This window comes from Nomascus leucogenys, chromosome 2, assembly GCF_006542625.1.
Source record: "Nomascus leucogenys isolate Asia chromosome 2, Asia_NLE_v1, whole genome shotgun sequence".
Taxonomy (NCBI): Eukaryota; Metazoa; Chordata; class Mammalia; order Primates; family Hylobatidae; genus Nomascus; species Nomascus leucogenys.
This window is the reverse complement of record NC_044382.1, coordinates 50,811,466-50,831,654: the sequence shown is the minus strand read 5'-3', so window position 1 is coordinate 50,831,654 and position 20,189 is coordinate 50,811,466. Positions and strand designations below refer to the sequence as shown.

The 20,189-nt window shown below is 46.1% G+C and overlaps 1 protein-coding gene across 2 annotated transcripts in view; it reads right to left on the bottom strand.

Annotated features, from left to right (window-relative positions):
- The window catches only part of TERF2 (telomeric repeat binding factor 2), a 35,305-nt gene that overhangs the window by 1,723 nt on the left and 13,393 nt on the right, over positions 1–20,189 (bottom strand). The window contains exons 4-9 of one of the 2 annotated variants that reach the window (XM_030794668.1): positions 19,142–19,228; positions 17,358–17,504; positions 14,807–14,913; positions 12,926–13,318; positions 7,511–7,596; positions 237–280 (exon numbers count right to left, since the gene is read on the bottom strand). In XM_030794668.1, coding sequence (XP_030650528.1) covers positions 237–280; positions 7,511–7,596; positions 12,926–13,318; positions 14,807–14,913; positions 17,358–17,504; positions 19,142–19,228 — 864 coding nt within the window. The remainder of the gene's footprint in view (positions 1–236; positions 281–7,510; positions 7,597–12,925; positions 13,319–14,806; positions 14,914–17,357; positions 17,505–19,141; positions 19,229–20,189) is intronic. The other variant, XM_030794675.1, reaches the window with a different exon arrangement.

Sequence of the window (20,189 nt, the reverse complement as noted above, 5' to 3'; positions counted from 1 at the left end):
GCATTCCAAACTGCAAACATATCTACATCATTCATGTTCCGGAAAATGTGTCATCTGTCTTCCTAGGCTTTTCTTCCAGAAGATAATTATTACTTTAACTTAGTTCGGATTATCTGAAAATCTCAAAAAAAGGTTTTTACTGGGTACGTAACCAGTCTATACCTATGAGACAGGGGGCTTATTTTACCTCTGCTCTACCCACATAACCAGTATCAGAAATGAGAATTTTAAATTACCTGCTTTTTTGTTATATTGGTTGTACTGTCTTCATCTGGTGCTGCTGGAAAACATTAAAAGTAGACTCATTTCAGAGTTCACCTTTCTCTGCACAAACCACAAGAAAAAGACACGGAATGTCCCCAAAGGGAAAACTTTTTCAAATTTCACAAGCATTGAGAAGAGAAAGGATATCACTAAAGGATAATTTACTTTTCTCCTTTATTTGCAAACACCAGTCACTTCAGCCTATGAGAACCTGTACAATGCAAGTGCTTTACAAACAGGCATCCGTAAATGCTGGCTAGTGATGGGTTTCAAGCTCCTCAGTAAAATCGACATTGTTTTTTTTTTTTTTGAGACAGAGTCTCGCTCTGTCGCCCAGGCTGGAGTGCAGTGGCGCTATCTTGGCTCACTGCAAGCTCCGCCTCCCAGGTTTACGCCATTCTCCTGCCTCAGCCTCCCAAGTAGCTGGGACTACAGGCGTCTGCCACCGCGCTCAGCTAATTTTTGTTTGTTTGTTTCAGACAGAGTCTCGTTCTGTCGCCCAGGCTGGAGTGCGGTGGCGCTATCTCGGCTCACTGCAAGCTCCGCCTCCCAGGTTCACGCCATTCTCCTGCCTCAGTCTCCCGAGTAGCTGGGACTACAGGCGCCCACCACTATGCCCACCTAATTTTTCTGTATTTTTAGTAGAGACGGGGTTTCACCGTGTTAGCCAGGATGGTCTCGATCTCCTGACCTCATGATCCGCTCATCTCGGCCTTCCAAAGTGCTGGGATTACAGGCATAAGCTACCATGCCCAGCTAATTTTTGTATTTTTAGTAGAGACAGGGTTTCACTGTGTTAGTCAGGGTGGTGTCGATCTCCTGACCTAGTGATCCACCCACCTCGGCCTCCCGAAGAGCTGGGATTACAGGTGTGAGCTACCATGCCCGGCCTCAACATCGTTTTCTAAAATTACTGAGGGAAGGTCATATTTAAAACCCTTATGTATATGTATGTCAACACATACATATAGGTATTACTGTGTGTATGTATACATACAGTCGTATGTTGCTTAACAATGGGGATATGTTCTAAGAAATGCATCGTTAGGTGATTTCATCCTTGTGTGACTTACACAAACCTAGATGGTAGAGCCTAGGCTCTAGCCTGCAACTTCTTATCTACCAAGAAAGTATCTGACAACTGCTAACTCAGGTCCCCATGTCTAACAACGTGGCTTTCTCAACTTTTAAAGGACTAGAGTCATCCACTGGACTTAGGAACCAAAAACATTGGTGCAACTCCAAATAAAAGTAACAAATATGTATTCTTCCACTGCTATAACAGTCCTACTCCCCTTAATCTTACCGATTACTATTACCTTAGCCAACCTCTGCAAAAAAGGAATATGCCTAGGATATATGGTGTAGCCTATCGTTCTGCTACAAACCTGTACAGCGTGTGACATGCAACTGTGACACAATGGTAAATATTGTGTATCTAAACATAGACAAAGTAATGCACTGCACTACAATGTTATAATGCCTATGACATCTACAATGTCACTAGGCCATATGAATTTTTCAGCTCTATATATAACCTAATGGGACCACCGTCACCATATATGCAGTCCATCGTTAACCAAAACTTCGTTATGTGGCACATGACTATAGGTGTGTTTATATGTATAATTTCTGCATTATAACCCCTTGCTAACCACTGTTTTGAAATCATATGGTTTTGGCTGGGTGCGGTGGCTCACGCCTGTAATCCTAGCACTTTGGGAGGCCAAGGCGGGTGGATCAGCTGAGGTCAGGAGTTCGAGACCAGTCTGGCCAACATGGTGAAACTCCTTCTCTACTAAAAATATGAAAATTAGCCGGGCGTGGTGGCACACGCCTATAGTCCCAGCTACTCGGGAGGTTGAGGCAGGAGAATCACTTGAACCCAGGAGGTGGAGGTTGCGGTGAGGCAAGATCGCGCCACTGCACCCCAGCCTGGGCAACAGAGCGAGACTCTGTCTCAAAAACAAACAAACAAAAAAATATGGTTTTGCTGTTTTGTACTAAAATTTTTTTTTCCTTCATTTTTTAATCTTTTTCTTATTTTATTTTTTTGCCCAGGCTGGAGTGCAGTGGTGCAATCTCAGCTCACTGCAACCTCCACCTCCTGGGTTCAAGCTATTCTCCTGCCTCAGTCTCCTGAGTAGCTGGGACTATCGGCGCCCGCCACCACGCCCGGCTAATTTCTGTATTTTTAGTAGATACAGGGGTTTCACCATATTGGCCATGCCGGTCTCGAACTTCTGACCTTGTGATCCACCTGCCTCGGCCTCCAAAAGTGCTGGGATTACGGGTGTGAGCCACCACTCCTGGCCTAATTTTTTTTTTGTTTGTATTTTTTGTAGAGATGGAGTTTTGCCATCTTGCCCAGGCTGGTCTCCAACTCCTGAGTTCAAGGAATCCGCCTGCCTCGGCCTCCCAAAGTGCTGGGATTACAGGCATGAGCCACTACGCCCAGCCTAGAATTTTCAAGTCCTTGTTCATTTTATAGAAGTACAATTTGGGTCCGGGTGGTGGCTCACACCTGTAATCCCAACACTTTGGGAGGCTGAGGCGGGCGGATCACTTGAGGTCAGGGGTTCGAGACCAGCCTAGCCAACATAGTGAAACTCTGTCTCTACTAAAAACACAAAATTTAGCTGGGTGTGGTGGCACATGCCTGTAATCCCAGCTACTGGGGAGGCTGAGGCAGGAGAATCACTTGAAACTGGGAGGAGGAGGTTGCAGTGAGCCGAGATTGCACCAATGCACTCTAGCCTGGGCAAAGAAGCGAAACTCTGTCTCAAAAAAAAAAAAAAGTACAATTTGGTTCAGTTCCCTAAACAGAAGAATGGGATAATAATTATTGCTTTCCACTTCCATGCAAGAGGAAGCTTGAGATCTGCTCAAGCTCCCCTTCTCACCCTATAGATAAGAGATCATGCCGGGCGCGGTGGCTCACGCCTGTAATCCCAGCACTTTGGGAGGCCCAGGCGGGCGGATCACGAGGTCAAGAGATCGAGGCCATCCTGGCTAACACAGTGAAACCCCGTCTCTACTAAAAATACAAAAAATTAGCCAGGCGTGGTGGCGGGCGCCTGTTTTCTCAGCTACTTCGGAGGCTGAGGCAGGAGAATGGCGTGAACCCGGGAGGCGGAGCTTGCAGTGAGCATGAGCTACCGCACCCGGCAACCTCTGGATTTTTTAAAAGACCAGAGGGAGGCTGGGTGTGGTGGCCCACATCTATAATTTCAGCACTTTGGAAGGCTGAGACGGGTGGATCACTTGAGGCCAGGAGTTCAAGACCAGCCTGGCCAACATGGTGAAACCCCCTCTCTACTAAAAATACAAAAAGTAGCTGGGCATGGTGGCAGGCGCCTGTAGTCCCAGCTACTTGGGAGGCTGAGACAGGAGAATCACTGGAACCCAGGAGGTGAGGTTGCAGTGAGCCGAGATCACACCACTGTACTCCAGCCTGGGTGACAGATGGATACTCTGTCTCAAAAAATAAAAATAAAATATATAAATAAATAAAACACCAGAGGGCTATGGGAGATGGTATACAAGTATAAAAGACATGCCATTTGAAGCCAATGGGAGCCAGTTAAAAAGCTGCAAGGGCTGGGCATGGTGGCTCATGTCTGTAATCCCAGCACTTTGGGAGGCCGAGACGGGCGGATCACGAGGCCAGGAGATCAAGACCATCCTGGGCAACATGGTGAAACCCCGTCTCTACTAAAAATACAAAAATTAGCCGGGCATGGTGGTGTGTGCCTGTAATCCCAGCTACCGGGGAGGCTGAAGCAGGAGAATCACCTGAACCTGGGAGGCGGAGGTTGCAGTGAGCTGAGATCACGTCACTGCCCTCCAGTCTGAGCGACAGAGTGAGACTCCGTCTCAAAAAAAGAAAAAAAAGGCCAGGCACGGTGGCTCACGCCTGTAATCCTAGCACTTTGGGAGGCCGAGGCGGGTGGATCATGAGGTCAGGAGATCGAGACCATCCTGGCTAACACAGTGAAACCCTGTTTCTACTAAAAATACAAAAAACTAGCCGGGCATAGTGGCGGGCACTTGTAATCCCAGCTACTGGAGAGGCTGAAGCAGGAGAATCACCTGAACCTCGGAGGCAGAGGTTGCAGTGAGCTGAGATCACGTCACTGCACTCCAGTCTGAGCGACAGAGTGAGACTCTGTCTCAAAAAAAGAAAAAAAGGCCAGGCGCGGTGGCTCACGCCTGTAATCCCAACACTTTGGGAGGCCAAGGCAGGTGGATCATGAGGTCAGGAGATTGAGACCATCCTGGCTAACACGGTGAAACCCCGTCTCCACTAAAAATACAAAAAATTAGCCAAGCATGGTGGTGGGCACCTGTAGTCCCAGCCACTGGAGAGGCTGAGGCAGGAGAATGGAGTGAACCTGGGAGGCGATGCTTGCAGTGAGCGAAGATCGCACCACTGCACTCCAGTCTGGGCAACAGAGCGAGACTCCATCTCAGAAAAAAAAAAAAAAAAAAAAGAAAAGGGAACATTACATAAACATGAAACCTGCTAGAATGTCTATCTCAGCAGATGCTGATGTCCTAAGCAGTATCTCCTAAACAATGGAAGAAGATGCTCTGGAAAAGGGACACTGACAGGAACAGATTACTTTTTTTTTTTTTTTTTAATTAACTTTTTTTTTTGAGATGGAGTTTTGCTCTTGTCACTCAGGCTGGAGTGCAATGACACGATCTTGGCTCATTGCAACCTCCACCTCCCAGGTTCAAGTGATTCTCCTGCCTCAGCCTCCTGAGTAGCTGGGATTACAGGTATGCGCCACCACACCCAGCTAATTTTTGTATTTTTAGTAGAGACAGGGTTTCACCATTTTGGTCAGGCTGGTCTCCTGACCTCAGGTGATCCACTCGCCTCGGCCTCCCAAAGTGCTGGGATTACAGGTGTAAGCCACTGCGCCTGGCCAGGAACAGATTACTTTTAAATTATGAACTACTTCATACTACAATGAAAGCAGGTTTCTAAAGCTAACAAATCTGGACTGCATTAGAAGTTGCTCTTTTGCTCTTTTCTAGAACTTTTTTTTTTTTTTGAGACAGAGTCTTGCTCTTGTTGCCCAGGCTGGAGTGCAATGGTGGGATCTCGGCTCACCGCAACGTCCACCTCCCGAGTTCAAGCGATTCTCCTGCCTCAGCCTCCCGAGTAGCTGGGATCACAGGCGTGTGCCACCATGCCCAGCTAATTTTGTATTTTTAGTAAAGACGAGGTTTCTCCATGTTGGTCAGGCTGGTCTCAAACTCCCGACCTCAGGTGATCTGCCCGCCTCAGCTTCCCAAAGTGCTGGGATTACAGGTGTGAGCCACTGCGCACAGCTTCTAGAAGTTTTATATCCTGTTGTTTTTAAATATTTAATGTAATTTTTCTTGTTTTTCTGTTACTTCCCCCACTTTCCACATGATCTTATCTTGCCAACTACATTTTTGCCAATGAAGGTAATTGTCAAGGACAAAACCTCTGGGACTGGCAAAGGATTATTGTTGCTATGTTACAAAAGTCTTTACAACTCCCTACATTAAGGTTTAGCCCTTAGATATTTCCATTAGAATGCAAAATGTGGCGGGAAGAGATTCTAATGCAAATGCTATGAAGTTATTAATTATGGAAGTTTCTGTCTCTCTCTCTTTCTCTCCTTCTTTTTTGAGACAAAGTCTCACTTGGTTACCCAGTCGAATGCAATGGTATGATCACTGCCCACTGCAGCCTCAACCTCTGGGCCTCAGTCTTCCAAGTAGCTGGGACTACAGGTGTGTGACACCATGCCTGGCTAATTTTTTTTTTTTTTTTTTTTGTAGATTGGGGTTCTCATTATATTGTCCAGACTGGTCTCTAATTCTTAGGCTCAAGCAATCCTCCCACCTCAGCCTCTCCAAGTGCTGGGGATTATATGCGTGAGCCACCATGCCTAGCCAGAAAAGTTTCTTATCATAGAAAAAAAAAAAATTGGGCTGGGCACAGTGGTTTATAGCTGTAGTCCCAGCACTTTGGGAGGCTGAGGCGAGCAGATCACTTGAGGTCAGGAGTTTGAGAGCAGCCTGCCCAACATGCTGAAAACCCGACTACTAAAAATACAAAAATTAGCCAGGCATGGTGTGACACACCTGCAATCCCAGCTACTCAGGAGGCTGAGGCAGGAGAATTGCTTGAACCTGGAAGGCGGAGGTTGCAGTGAGCCGAGATCGCACCATTGCACTCCAGCCTGGGCAACACAGCAAGACTCCGTCTCAAAAAAAAGAAAAAAAGAAAAAAAATTTTGGCAGGTTATGGTGGCTCACAAGTATAGTCCTAGCACTTTGGGAGGATGAGGCGGACAGATTGCTTGAGCCCAGGAGTTTGAGATCATACTGGCCAACATGGTGAAACCCTGTCTCTACTAAAAATACAAAAAAAGATTAGCTGGGCGTGGTGGCAAGGGCCTGTAGTCCCCACTACTCCAGAGGCTAAGGTGGGAGAATTGCTTTAGCCCAGGATGTCAAGGCTACAGTGAGCCAAGATTATATCACTGCATTCCAGCTTGGATGAGAGTGAGACCCTGTCTCAAAAAAAAAAAGAAAAAAGGATTTCTATATAGAAACTATTAAGATTTTTTTTTCTTTAAACAAGAAATGCAGGGAACAACCCCCCTACTACCGCATCTAATTGAAGGATTTTAGGAAGAACATCAACTATAATTAAATATCATAAGCGTTATTAAGACAAAACCAAGAACTCTCTTTAAACATAAGGTGTTACTCTGACAGTCTCCATTATTTACTGGGAGAGGACATCAGACTGACTCCTTGACCAGGGCACAGTGACTCACTCTGGGAGGCTGAGGTGGAAGGATCGCTTGAGCCCAAGAGTTTGAGACTAGCCTGAGCAACAAAGTGAGACCCCATCTCTACAACAAGTGAAAAAAACAGCCAGCTGTGGTGGTGCACACCTGTAGTCCCAGCTACTTGGGAGGCTGAGGCAGGAGGATCACTTGAGCCCAGAAGGTTGAAGCTCAGTGAGCCATGTTTACACCACTGCACTCCGGCCTGGGTGACAGAACAAGACCCTGTCTGAAAAGGGAAAAACAAAACAAAACTGATTCTTCATGAACTAAAATGAGGTCGGGAACTTACTGAACTTTTTCTAGTTTGGAGACAAGCAGCTTCTGGAATATTAACATGACAGTAACATGCATCTGTACTTCAGCAAGCATCAAGAAGAGGCCAAGGAGAATCTTCTGCTTACCCTGAACTTGAAACAGTTCATCCTCTTCCACCCAAGTCTCCTTTTCTTCAACCCCATTAGAGCTGTTCCACTTGCCTTTGGGTACTCTGAGGGGAGATCAAGGAGAGCACGAGGTGTAAAACAGATTCATCCTGGATTGTCCCAGATTCTGGCCTTGGCTCACTCTTGGCCCTGTACTCCTTCCTGTCCCGTTGTGACCACAATCGAGGTTCGCCTGCATGCACCTTCCAAAGCCACTGTCCTTTCTCCTGGCTGGCCAGGCATCTCCACGTAACACCCCGCAGGCTGCAGGACACCCTTCAAATTCAGCACTGAGTACATGAAGCACATCACCACCCCTCTAAAAAATCTGTTCATTTTCCTGTTTTTTTGCTTGTTTGGTTTTGACTCTTTTTAAAGGTCTCAGTATTTTTCTGATTTAGAACCTGCAAACTCCTCCCTCTCTTCCTTGGACATGCCTTCTTCCTATATCTGGACTGATTTTTCCATTTCCATTCCCCTTGTTCAAGCTCACAGCGCCTTTCATCAGTATTCCACTAGCCTCTTAACTAGAGTCTCTGCCGCTAGCCTCTTCCCCTTCCAAAGCCAAAGATCATTTTAGGACAATCATTCTAAAATTACCACATGCCTCTTCTATTCTCTAATGGCTTCTCTCTGCCTGAACAATGGCATCTACATGCCTGTATGGGGGAGTCCAGACCATCCAGTCTGGCCTGTCAGTTTCTAACCAACCGCCCCACGATGCCCACACCTGTGCAAACAGCACAGCCACACTATTCTGCTCTTTCTTCTTCCCATAAGCTCTGTACTTTCCTGCCTCTCCATAGCCCCTCTGCTTGGGAGTCCCTTCCCTGCTAAGTGACATCTCATCCATCTTTCAAGGCCATGGTTCTCAGTGAAGCCTCCTCTAACTACCAACCCCAACACACACAGAAAGCCGTTCTCCTCCCGCCTGCAGTGCTGTTTCCACCATACCAAGTGCCACTTTGCAGTGTGCCCCTAACCAGGACTGCCTCAAAGGCGGGGGCCACATCTTCCTCTGTCCATCCCAAATACATAGCACACCCAGTACAGTAACACAGACCCCAATGTAAGCTGCAGACATATTAGCTGAACTAACATTGCGATTGTCAGAGAGCCACAAGGGAGTTATACCATCAAAGATTAGAGTAAAAAGCAAACAAGAATCCTTCCTGTGAACATGAAACGTTAAGTGCTTGGGTATGGCTAAAAAAAGTACAAAAGCTGAAAATAACTCCAAACCCAAATTATTCAATGGAAATTATAGCCCATTTCTTCTAATCAACTTTGCATTTACCTGATTAATAACTGCCCTGGGAACAGAACAAAGCACAAATCTGACCTCAGAATTATAACATCTTTTACAAACATGGAAGGTGTCTGAATTCAGAGTCTTGAGGAATTTATATAAATCAAATGACCCGCAAAAGTTAACCAAGAGTAGAGACAAATTTCTGTATTCTTTGCCCGCCATGAAGAAAAAACTTATTTTTAATGCTGTTTGGGTATTTTGTAAATGAATAATAAAAGCAAGTTGATGAGTAAGTACATAGGCTTGAAAAAATTCCTTGAGTTCCATAAGTTTTCTATGAAATTACTTAAGTGGCTGAGACAAATGGTAGACCTAACTTTCTCTTGTTTTTACATTGGATCTTATCCGCAAATGTTACTTGAGAATAATTTGCTTGAGACAAAGTGAAAACATTTTACAGGAGGTTTTTCCTTCTCAGGATATTCTTGTGTTAATGACTATTCATAAATAAAAATCAGATGGGGTTAGTTTGTTTTCTATGTGCTTATCCCAGTGCTGGAATAAAACCAATTGGAACCTCAGTCCCCAGCTGGTCCGTCATGTTCCCTGAGTGGCTGTCCTCCCTCCCTGCAGAGTCTTCACAGGTCACCTTCTCCCTGTCCTCTGTTGAACTCTCAGCACTATTATCTGTACAAATACATGCTTTGGTGGTGATTTTGCAAGACCTCTGACTTTCAGGTGATATGTTCACTGCTCTCCTGACTTCCCATGTGGACGGGGCTGAGATCTGGCTGCTCCTCCCAACTGTAATGGGCTGAGTGGTCCTGGCCAAGTCAGGCCACTTCCTGGTCCTTGTGCTCCTGACTGGCAGTTTGAACGTTAAGAGCAATGGTCTAGCAAGTGTTGCCAAGCTACGGTCTGGCTGCTGTGGCTTGTGTACCATGAAGCTTGGGGTGAGAATGGCAAGCCCATTTTTTAAGGGTTGTAACAAAAAACAAAAAAAGACGGTCGGGAGCAGTGGCTCACGTCTGTAATCCCAGCAGTTTGAGAAGTCCAGGCAGGTGGATCGCTTAAGTCCAGGAGCTCGAGACCAGCTCCTGGTCAAACCCCATCTGTACAAAATTTACAAAAATTAGCCGGGTGCAGTGGCACGCACCTGTGGTCCCAGTTACTGGGATGGGGGTGGGGATGGTGGCTGAGGTAGGAGAATCGCTTGAACCTAGGAGGCAGAGGTTGCAGTGAGCCGAGATTGTGCCACTGCACTCCAACCCAGGTGACAGAGCGAAACCCTGTCTCAAGAAAAAAAGAAAAAGAAAAAAACAAGAAAAGAATATGGAACAGACAGACAACTCACGTGGCCCAAAATGCCTAAAATGTTACCCTCTGCTGGCTTTTTACAGGTGTTTTGGGTGTCACTCCTTAAAATGCAAGAACAAAGAATCCTCATTTTACTTGGTGAATAAATACCTAGTAAACACGTGCTATGTGCAAGGTGCTGTGGGAGATACAAGATCAGGGCATGATGGCCCTGTCCAGGTGACACTGCCAACCCTGCCTTCCCTCCTGATCCCACTGATGCTCCCTGCTCCCTGGCAGCGGTCTCCAGTCTCCAGCCTTCCTCCCTTCCTCCCTTCCCTGAGTGGGGTCTCATCAGGCCTTCCAATTTGTTGTATTAGAATTATCTGGGGCATGGTTTAAAAAGCAGATTAAAGGGCATTCTCCTGCCTCTTCTAATTCAGTAGCCAGGAGCCTGGGAATTATGTATTTTTTGAGCATTCTACAGGTCATTGTGTCATGAAGCCCAGCTTGAGAGCCTCTGCCTGACACACTAGACCACAAAAATCCCAGGCCTGGCCCATCTAGCATGCAGACTCTTCTACCTTCACTCTTTCCTGTGCACCGTGTTCTCCTACCATAGGCTCCATGGCACTCTGAGGGGCACACCAGGCTTTCTCATGCCTGTATGTAAGGAGCTCCCACTGCCTAGAGTCCCCCAGCCCCCAACACGCTCGACGACCTTCTGCTCATCCTTCCCAGGCCAGCTCAATGTTTGTTCCTCTACAAGATCTGAGCCACCTAAAATCTTGCTGAGTAGGCTCAGCTTTTCTTCCCACAAGCGGCCAGGGCACCTCACACATACTTCTTCAGAGCAGGGACACTGACCCTTTTTTTCTGTAAAGGGCCAGATAGTATTTTCAGTTTGCAAGCCTCACTGTCTCTGCTGTGACTACTCAACAAACTACCAATGAACAGAAAGCAGCCCTAGATAATACATTGATGATGGGTGTGACTGTGTTCCAATAAAACTTTATTTACAAAAACAGGAAGCAGGCTGATTTGGCCCCAGGGCCACAGCTTGCCAACCCCTGCTGCTTTAGGGGATTCATTAGACTTCATATCCTTGACATATGAGAGAGGGTGTATGTCTGAAACCTTCACAAATCCTCCCATTTACAAAATTACTGTAATCTCGCACTCTCCTGTTTCCTCATCTGTTCCCGGGAGCAATACCTATGCTGCACAGGATTGCTGTGAGAAGCCAATGAGATCCTGTATCAAATGAGAATAACGTGCATAGAGCTGCATCCACTGCCCAGCAGCTATGACCATTTGCCAGCCGGTGACTCACTTCTACACACAAGTAGTGGTGACATACCACAAATCTGTGCCTGAGGATAAATCACTTATCAGATGCCACAGCCCTTTGGGGCACCAAGTCCAATGCATGCCAGACCACAGGTCCCCAAATAATACAACACAGAGCAGAGGCAGAGGTGGCCTTGGGAGATCCATAAGGTGGATCACTTACAGCAGGGAAGTGCTGACCAGGGAGGAATCTATGGAGGAGGGAGAAGTTGTTTTTGTTTTTGTTTTTTTGAGATGGAGTCACACTCTGTTGCCCAGGCTGAAGTGCAGTGGTGCAATCTTGGCTCACTGTGCAGCCTCCGCCTCCCAGGTTCCAGTAATTCTCCTGCCTCAGCTTCCCAAGAAGCTGGGACTACAGGCGCCCATCACCACGCCTGGCTAATTTTTGTATTTTTAGTAGAGACGGAGTTTCACCATGTTGGCCAGGCTGGTCTCAAACTCCTGACCTCAGGTGATCCACCTGCCTCAGCCTCCCAAAGTGCTGGGATTACAGGCGTGAGCCAGCGCACCCAGACTGAGGAAGGAGAATTTTAAGAGAGGCAACTTGTTGTACACGGTATACAGGCCACGGGCTTTTCTGTCAAGACTGACTTGGATTAAAAATCCAAAGCCCATCTTTGCCACTTTCAGCTCGGTGACTTCAGGTGAGCTAAGAACTTTTCTGAGCCCTTCTCCTCTGTGTAACGGGGCTAATATATCATCACCTCACAGAGTGAGGATTGTAGCGACTCAGTAAGATGATACATGAAAGTGCTCTGCTCCCAGAAAGCACTTCATCAACAACGGCTTTTCTTCCCTTTAAAGGACAAATGGGATTTGGACAAGCAATGATGAAGGGATGACGGTCCACTGTGGGGAATGAGAGGAAGCAAAAGTACAGTGGTAGAAACAAACAACGTGTTCCAGACAGCAAGCAGGCCAGTCTGCCTGGAGGGAGGATCCGCCACAGGACACAAAGGGAAGCAAAACTCAAAGCCAGGATGAGAATCACAATGGGGAGCAAAATTAAAGTATTCTAGCCACTGCCCCACAGTACCTAGCAGGATATGGGAGATTAGTAAGTATTTACTGAACTTGCCAAGTCTCAAATGCTCAGAAGGGTGCAAAATTATACATATTCATCAGTCTCTTTTTAAGGGTCAAAGTATAATGTGGCCCAATGCAAACAAATTTCTTTTAACACACAAGACTAATGTTTAGAAGTCAAGACACTCAGATGTTTGCTAAAAATGAAAGCAGCGATGAGTAGGAGGCTCTGAAACCTTTCCATCCCCACTCATGCCCTAGTGCAAGGCTTGGAAGCCCACATGTGGGGCTTCAGAACCGGCAGGGATGGCTACGTCGTCACTGCCCGCTCCTGCGTCACATTCTAGCAGTCTGAGCAAGCCTTGGTGGTGAGTAACTTAGCTGAAAGTTACTTCCTTCACAGAAGTAATACCAGGCCCAACCGGCACCACCAACCAGCCCCAAAATTTCTACAAAGAAGGTCTTCATACTTGGGATTCTTCTCTCCAGGGAGGGGTTGGTTGAGAACGGTGGGCTTGGATGGTGGCGCTGGAGCAGTCTCCTGGGAGGAGTTGAGGCCTGCGCTGGGCTCAGTACTCTGGCTGTCCTCCTCCAAGACCAATCTGCTTATTGTCATGCGCTTGTTCTTGGGCTGCAGTTCCGAGCCACCCTCACCCTCAGCTGGGGCTGAACTTTCATTTTCATCTTTTCTGGGTCTCTTGTTTTTGAGGGCTGGGGATGCTGGGGAAGCTTGAGTAGGAAGAACCAGATCCTTCTGGTCCAGTTTTGCAAAGGCTGCCTCAGAATCCTGTGCACCAGATAGAGTTTTGAAAGCTGCTTTCAGAGTCATCATTCCAATGGTGGTTGGAGGATTCCGTAGCTGCCTGCAAATAAAGCATAGGCACAAAGATCTTTTTCACCACTGTTGATGCTCATCCAAACAGCCACAACTTTTTTGAAGTTTGAAGCTTCAAATTAGATAGAGGACTCCTCCAATTGAGGAGGCTTTAAATGTAGTATGTAAGTTGTATTATGAATTTAAAACTCCAAGTTAGAGAACCTTTATTTTACTTCTCATTTTATTTTTAGAGATAGGGTCCGGGTCTGTCCTAGACAGCAGATAGGACAAAGAGATAGGATACAGTGGCACGAACACAGCTCACTGTATCCTAGAACTCCTGGGCTCAAGTGATCCGCCCACCTCGGCCTCCCAAAGTGCTAGGGTTACAGGCGTGATCCACCACACCCAGCCTACAACACACTTATGAGCAGGATCTTGAGAATTCTCAGTGTAAAAGGCATGCCACACAGTCTTGGAACAATGAGAAACTGCCTTTTAAAAATAAAGTTCATCTATCATTTGGAACAGTTCGTATGTTTTAGGGAAAAACTGTTAGGAGGGGGACAAACTGGCAGCCTGCAGGCCAAATCCATCTGGCAACCTGTCTTGTTGTCTAACCCACGTGAAAAAAAAAATTTTAAAGTGGATCAACTGTCAACATCCAAAAATTGGGAAATCTCACGGAAAACCCTGGACATCTCATACAAAAATCTGAGCACCTGAAGCCTGAGCATCCTTGGATACTCCCACAGAGCAACAACCACAAGAAGCTGAAAAGCACATCCCCTGGTTCCCAGCCCCATGCTCTCAGCCTAGGTCCACTTTGTTCCTTTAGGTTTCCTACCAGGCCCTCAAAGGGCATCTAAGCTTGTGACCCCTGCTTTAGGAACTGTTTGTTTTTTTTTTTTTTGAGATGGAGTCTCGCTCTGTCGCCCAGGCTGGAGTGCAGTGGCGCAATCTCGGCTCACTGCAAGCTCTGCTTCCCGGGTTCACGCCATTCTCCTGCCTCAGCCTCTCCGAGTAGCTGGGACTACAGGCGCCTGCCACCACGCCCGACTAATTTTTTGTATTTTTAGTAGAGACGGGGTTTCACTGTGGTCTCGATCTCCTGACCTCGTGATCCACCCGCCTCGGCCTCCCAAAGTGCTGGGATTACAAGCGTGAGCCACCGAGCCTGGCCTAGGAACTGGTTTTGGGATTCGACTCACAGATCTGAACAGTGCTTCCTGAATGTATTAAGAGATTAGGTGTCCACAAGAAAAGTACTGAGTCAATATGGGGGAGGCAAGGAGAGAGAAATGGTGAAAGAGCCTTTGAGGAATGGCCAATCAGGAAGTTGTCAGGGACCCCAGGCATCCTGTTTCCTCATCTTCCCAGGGTGTGCTGTCTCCCACAGTGCCCTGTATGAGTAACCTTGTAACACGTTAGTAGGTCAGACTGCTGAGAGGAACTGATCCTGGCCTAAGGAGGAGACTGCTTCCAGCGACCACCCCGGGGTTTTACCCAAGATCACAAGAGAGCATCTTCTTACCTTGCGGGTTCTCTGGGTGGCTTTTCCACAGGCCCTGGTGCTGGCTGTTTATCTTCCTTCCCTGTACTTGAGGCAGCGGACTCAGATTTCAAAGCCTTTTTGGCCATCTGGGAAAGGAAGGATGTCATCAGGAAGAAGAGGCCACAGAATTGCATTAATTCTCTGCTTCTTTCACCAAGAATATACTCAATATGCAAACAAGTTCACTTACAAATCCAATCTAGGCATAAAACGAAGGACATAAAATGGGAGAGAACTTACAAGGCTTATAAATCAAGCTTTTTTTATTCAAACTTAAGATAACTAATAAATTTTTTTTGAGAGGGAGTCTTGCTCTGTCACCCAGGTTGCAGTACAGTGGTGCGATCTCGGCTCACTGCAATCTCCACCTCCTGGGTTCAAGTGATTCTTCCATCTCGGCCTCCCAAGTAGCTGGGATTACAGGCGCCCACCACCATGTCCAGTTAATTTTTGTATTTTAGTAGAGACGGGGTTTCACCATGTTGGCCAGGCTGGCCTCGAACTCCTGACCTCAAGTGATCTGCCCACCTCAGCCTCCCAAAGTGCTGGGATTACAGGCATGAGCCACCATGCCCAGAAATAAATGTTTATACTAATATCTTCCAGTTTGTGTATAGAATTTTTTATAACTGTTTCTACAAATGTTTTGCCTTATTAACAACTGTTTGAGAATCCTTACCTATATAACACAAAGAGCCCTGAGTAGGCTAATCTTGCTCTAACTCCATCTGTTCATCTGTCTCCCTCTGGCTTAAGTTTTAGACATTTCCAATCAGTCCAGTGTCATTCAGTTTCGGTTATGTCTATCTGTAATGTGTGGTGTCCTAAAAGCCAAGAGTTCTGTCCACACACACAGACAACAGCAGGATATTTTCCAGTTACCTGGAATGGAAAAGAAAGGACCCTAGGCCAGGCTCAACTATCTTGACACCTGCTCCCTGAATACCCCAAACTACCTGCTTACAAATAATCTGAGATTTGCCAAACGACTGCTAAGATCATGGAGTGATCTTAATCCTATCCTAATATGGGCCTGGCAGATCTGTTATGAGACAGAATATTTTCCACATTCTCAAAGTCCTGGTTTCTTTTGCCCAGGCTGAAGTGCAGTGGCACAACCACAGCTCACTGGCAGCCTCAAGTGATCTTTTCACTTCAGCCTCCCAAGTAGCTGGGACTACAGGCGCACGCCACCACACCTGGCTAATTTTCGTATTTTTTGTAGAGACGGAGTTTCACCATGTTGCCCAGGGTGGTCTTGAACTCCTGAGCTCAAGCAACCTGCTGGCCTTGGCCTCCCAAAGTGCTGGGATTACAGGTGTGAACCACTGCACTTGGCCAAAGCCCTGGTTTCAAAAACAAAACAAAACCACTCTCACTCAGTGTTCCTTCACCACAGTCTCCCACCTATGACAGCCTGGGTCTAGTTCTTCCCTAGGCTGTCCTGAGCCTCACTGCTTCCATTCTTTTATCTCTTTGATCCAATTAAAGAGTGTTTTCATTTGGCTTCTTTCAACTGTACTTTCAGTGACACCTTTCTCCACACTATGCCTTCTTCCTGTTAGCAACTCCATCGTACCACATCTACCAAACCACTCTTCCTCCAAACTTAGTTCACAAGTCATCGCCTTTGGGAACCACCATCGATTGCAAGTGAATGTTCTACTTCAACCATGGCAGATTAATCATGTGTAAAGGAGATAAAAATGGTAGATGAGAGAGACCAGGTGTGTTCCATTTGCCTCTGCCAGTATCTCTGCTTTTGTATTATTTATTTATTTATTTATTGAGACAGAGTCTCGCTCCATTGTCCAGGCTGGAATGCAATGGCACAATCTTGACTCACTGCAATCTCCATCTCCTGGGTTCAAGCGATTCTCCTGCCTCAGCCTCCAAAGTAGCTGGGATTACAGGTGCCTGCCACCACGCCCAGCTAATTTTTATATTTTTAGTAGAGATGGGGTTTCACCATGTTGTTCGGGCAGGTCTCGAACTCCTGACCTCAGGTGATCCACCCGCCTGGGCCTCCCAAAGTGCTGGGATTACAGGCGTGAGCCATTGTGCCTGGCCTGCTTTTGCATTTTTAAGGTATTTAATTAAGAAAGCTAGTGCAGCCGGGCGCAGTGGCTCACACCTGTAATCCCAGCACTTTGGGAGGCCGAGGCGGGCAGATCACGAGGTCAGGAGATCGAGACCATCCTGGCTAACACGGTGAAACCCCGTCTCTACTAAAAATACAAAAAATTAGCCAGGCGTGGTGGCGGGCGCCTGTAGTCCCAGCTACTCGGGAGGCTGAGGCAGGAGAATGGCGTGAACCCGGGAGGTGGAGCTTGCAGTGAGCCGAGATGGTGCCACTGCACTCTGGCCTGGGAGAAAGGGCAAGACTCTCTGTCTCAAAAAAAAAAAAAGAAAGCTAGTGCATAGAATTCAATGTCTTTTTCACACATCGACTCTTTTCACTTCAGATATTCTGATTCCCCGCACATCCTCAAGGGCACACCATGGTTATGGGAGAAGGGCCAAGGCGCACCGTGAGGAGGTAGGGCTCGGCGTCATCCAGGTGGCTCTCCAGGAAGCGCAGCATCTTCTGCTGGAAGGTCTCATAGGAAAAGTTCTGGATAACAGGATGGGCCAAGTTCTTTTCTCGAATAATATTCAGGAGATCATTTCTCAGCTTCTACACAATGGACCGATATTTGCAACATGAGAAAGTAGAACTCCAGTAAAAATTCAATGATGATGAGGTGAGACAGACACTATGAGAACTTCTGCAATGCCGTCAATGCAAATCACTGGCACACATACAGGAAGGGAAGCCCAACACAAAGGACTGGTCAATAAATCAGGTTCAGCCACAGTGGGTTACTATGCAGCTATAAAAAACAGATAAAGAAGTTCCTTATATGCTAACACAGAATGATTCCAAGATATAATATTAAGTGAAAAAAGCAATTTAGAAAAGTGTTCACATTAGTGTGTAGGATATGCAATCATGTATGTGTATGAGAAGAATGGGGAAAATGGATCTACGTGGATGTCTGTACACACACACACACAATTTGCTTGCACATGCATAGAGGATCTTTGAAAGGATCAAAGAAAAAAAAAAGAAATTGGTTGCCTCTGAAGGGAAGAAGATGGCTGAGGGTCACAGATGAGAGTATTTTCACCAAATTCTTTGGTTATACCTTTTGAATTCTGTATTATGTACATGTATTACCTTTTCAAATAATAAAATTTAAATTTATATAGAGGCCAGGTGCAGTGGCTCACACCTGTAATCCCAGCACTTTGGGAGGTCGAGGCAGGCAGATCACTTGAGGTCAGGAGTTTGAGACCAGCCTGGCCAACATGTTAAAACCCCGTCTCTACTAAAAACTTAAAAAAATTAGCCCAGCATGGTGGCACACGCCTGTAATCCCAGCTACTCCAGAGGCTGAGGCAAGAGAACTGCTTGAAACTGGGAGGTAGAGGTTGCAGTGAGCCAAGATTGAGCCACTATACTCCAGCCCGGGCAACAGAGCAAGACTCCATTTCAAAAAAAAAAAAAAAAAAAAAAAAAAAGGTATATAGAAGAAATGGTTGGGCATGATGATTCACATAATCCCAGCACTTTGGGAGGCCGAGGTGGTAGGATCACTTGAGCCCAGGAGTTCCAGACCAGCCTGGGCAACATAAAGAGACCCTGTCTCTACAAAAAGTTTAAAAAATTAGCCACGTGTGGTGGCATGCAGCTGTGAACCCAACTACCGGGGAGGATGAGGTGGAAGAACTGCTTGAGCTCAGGAAGTTGAGGCTGCAGTGAACTATGACTGCACCACTGCACCCCAGCTTGAGCAACAAAGCGAGACTCTGCCTCAAAAATAAATAAATAAACAAATGAATAAAAAGGAAGAAGAAAAAATAAAAGCAGGGGACCAACAGAACTTTTGACACCAGGAAACAGGTGCTATGTCCTCACCAAAGAAGTTTCCTCGCACCTGCAGGGTCAACATTTAATGTAAATAAAGTTAGAAGCACTACATTTGTCAGCTCCATACCTGGTGCTGATCATTTAAATCAATATTCTGTTATAAACTAGACAGAAATAAGGCAAGTGAATAATTTATGTAAATTTCTCTAATAAAAACTAAATTTTGAAAAGCCAATCTTACAGTGAGTTATCTTGGATATAAAAGAAAACTTGCTGCAGGTGTTACATGTTGAAAGGAGACTATTTAGGTAATATTCCTGACCAAGAACCCTTTCCCTATTTCCCCACAAAAAGCAATGGGATGAATTTAAGTCACAGGAGCAAAAATGTATCAAATTTACCTGAGTTGTGGGGTCCTTGGACATATGTTTTTTCAAAATTTTTGAAGCCTTTTCAAATTCTTTGTTTTTGATACAAATAATGACTGCCTAAAAAGAAGGGGAAAAATCTTTTTTTACTTTTGTAATGACAGGTGTAATCAGAATATCAAACATCAAAATAACTCTCTCACATCATATCAAATTTCTGTACTTAAAAACTAACAATTATTAAGCCAGGCGCGGTGGCTCATGCCTGTAATCCCAGCACTTTGGGAGGCCGAGGCGGGTGGATCACCTGACGTCGGGAGTTCGAGACCAGCCTGACCAACATGGAGAAACCCCATCTCTATTAAAAATACAAAATTAGCCGGGCATGGCGGCACATGCCTGTAATCCCAGCTACTCGGGAGGCTGAGGCAGGAGAATTGCTTGAACCCGGGAGGCAGAGGTTGCAGTAAGCCGAGACAGCGCCACTGCACTCCAGCCTGGACAACAAGAGCAAAACTCCATCTCAAAAAAACAAAAACAAAAACAAACAAAAAAAAAAAACTAACAATTATTGTTCAAGTGTTATGAACCACTGGAAGCTGTCTCCTTCTGCTTGTAAGGTTGTCGCTTTTCAACAATACAATGGCTTTTGTTACATGGCTGATAGAGCAAAATCTGATCCCTTGGATTACAGACCATTTAACCAATTTCAATAGGGCCTCCTGAGGAAAGACAGAATGGACAGGAGTCATTCTACGTCCTGTAATTTCAGGTCCCCAGAACAATTGATACTGTTCTTTTTGGATGCAAAAGCTTTAAAGCAAGGGTGGGGGATGAGGGAGGGAGGACACACTGTAGGGGGAAAAAAAGGGATTTGCTGACCACAGAGTTCTGCTAGTTCCATTCTGGAAAGGCCTAAGGCTAGTTCTGTAGGAGAATGAAAGGACAACCCCTTACTACCATAAACCCCAGCTGGCAACTTCAATTAAAGCACCTAGGGAACTACTGAAGCCAACAAACCCAGGTCATTCATAAGCAGCAAATAAAAAGGGCAAAGTTCCAGGTAAGATAAGGTCTCATA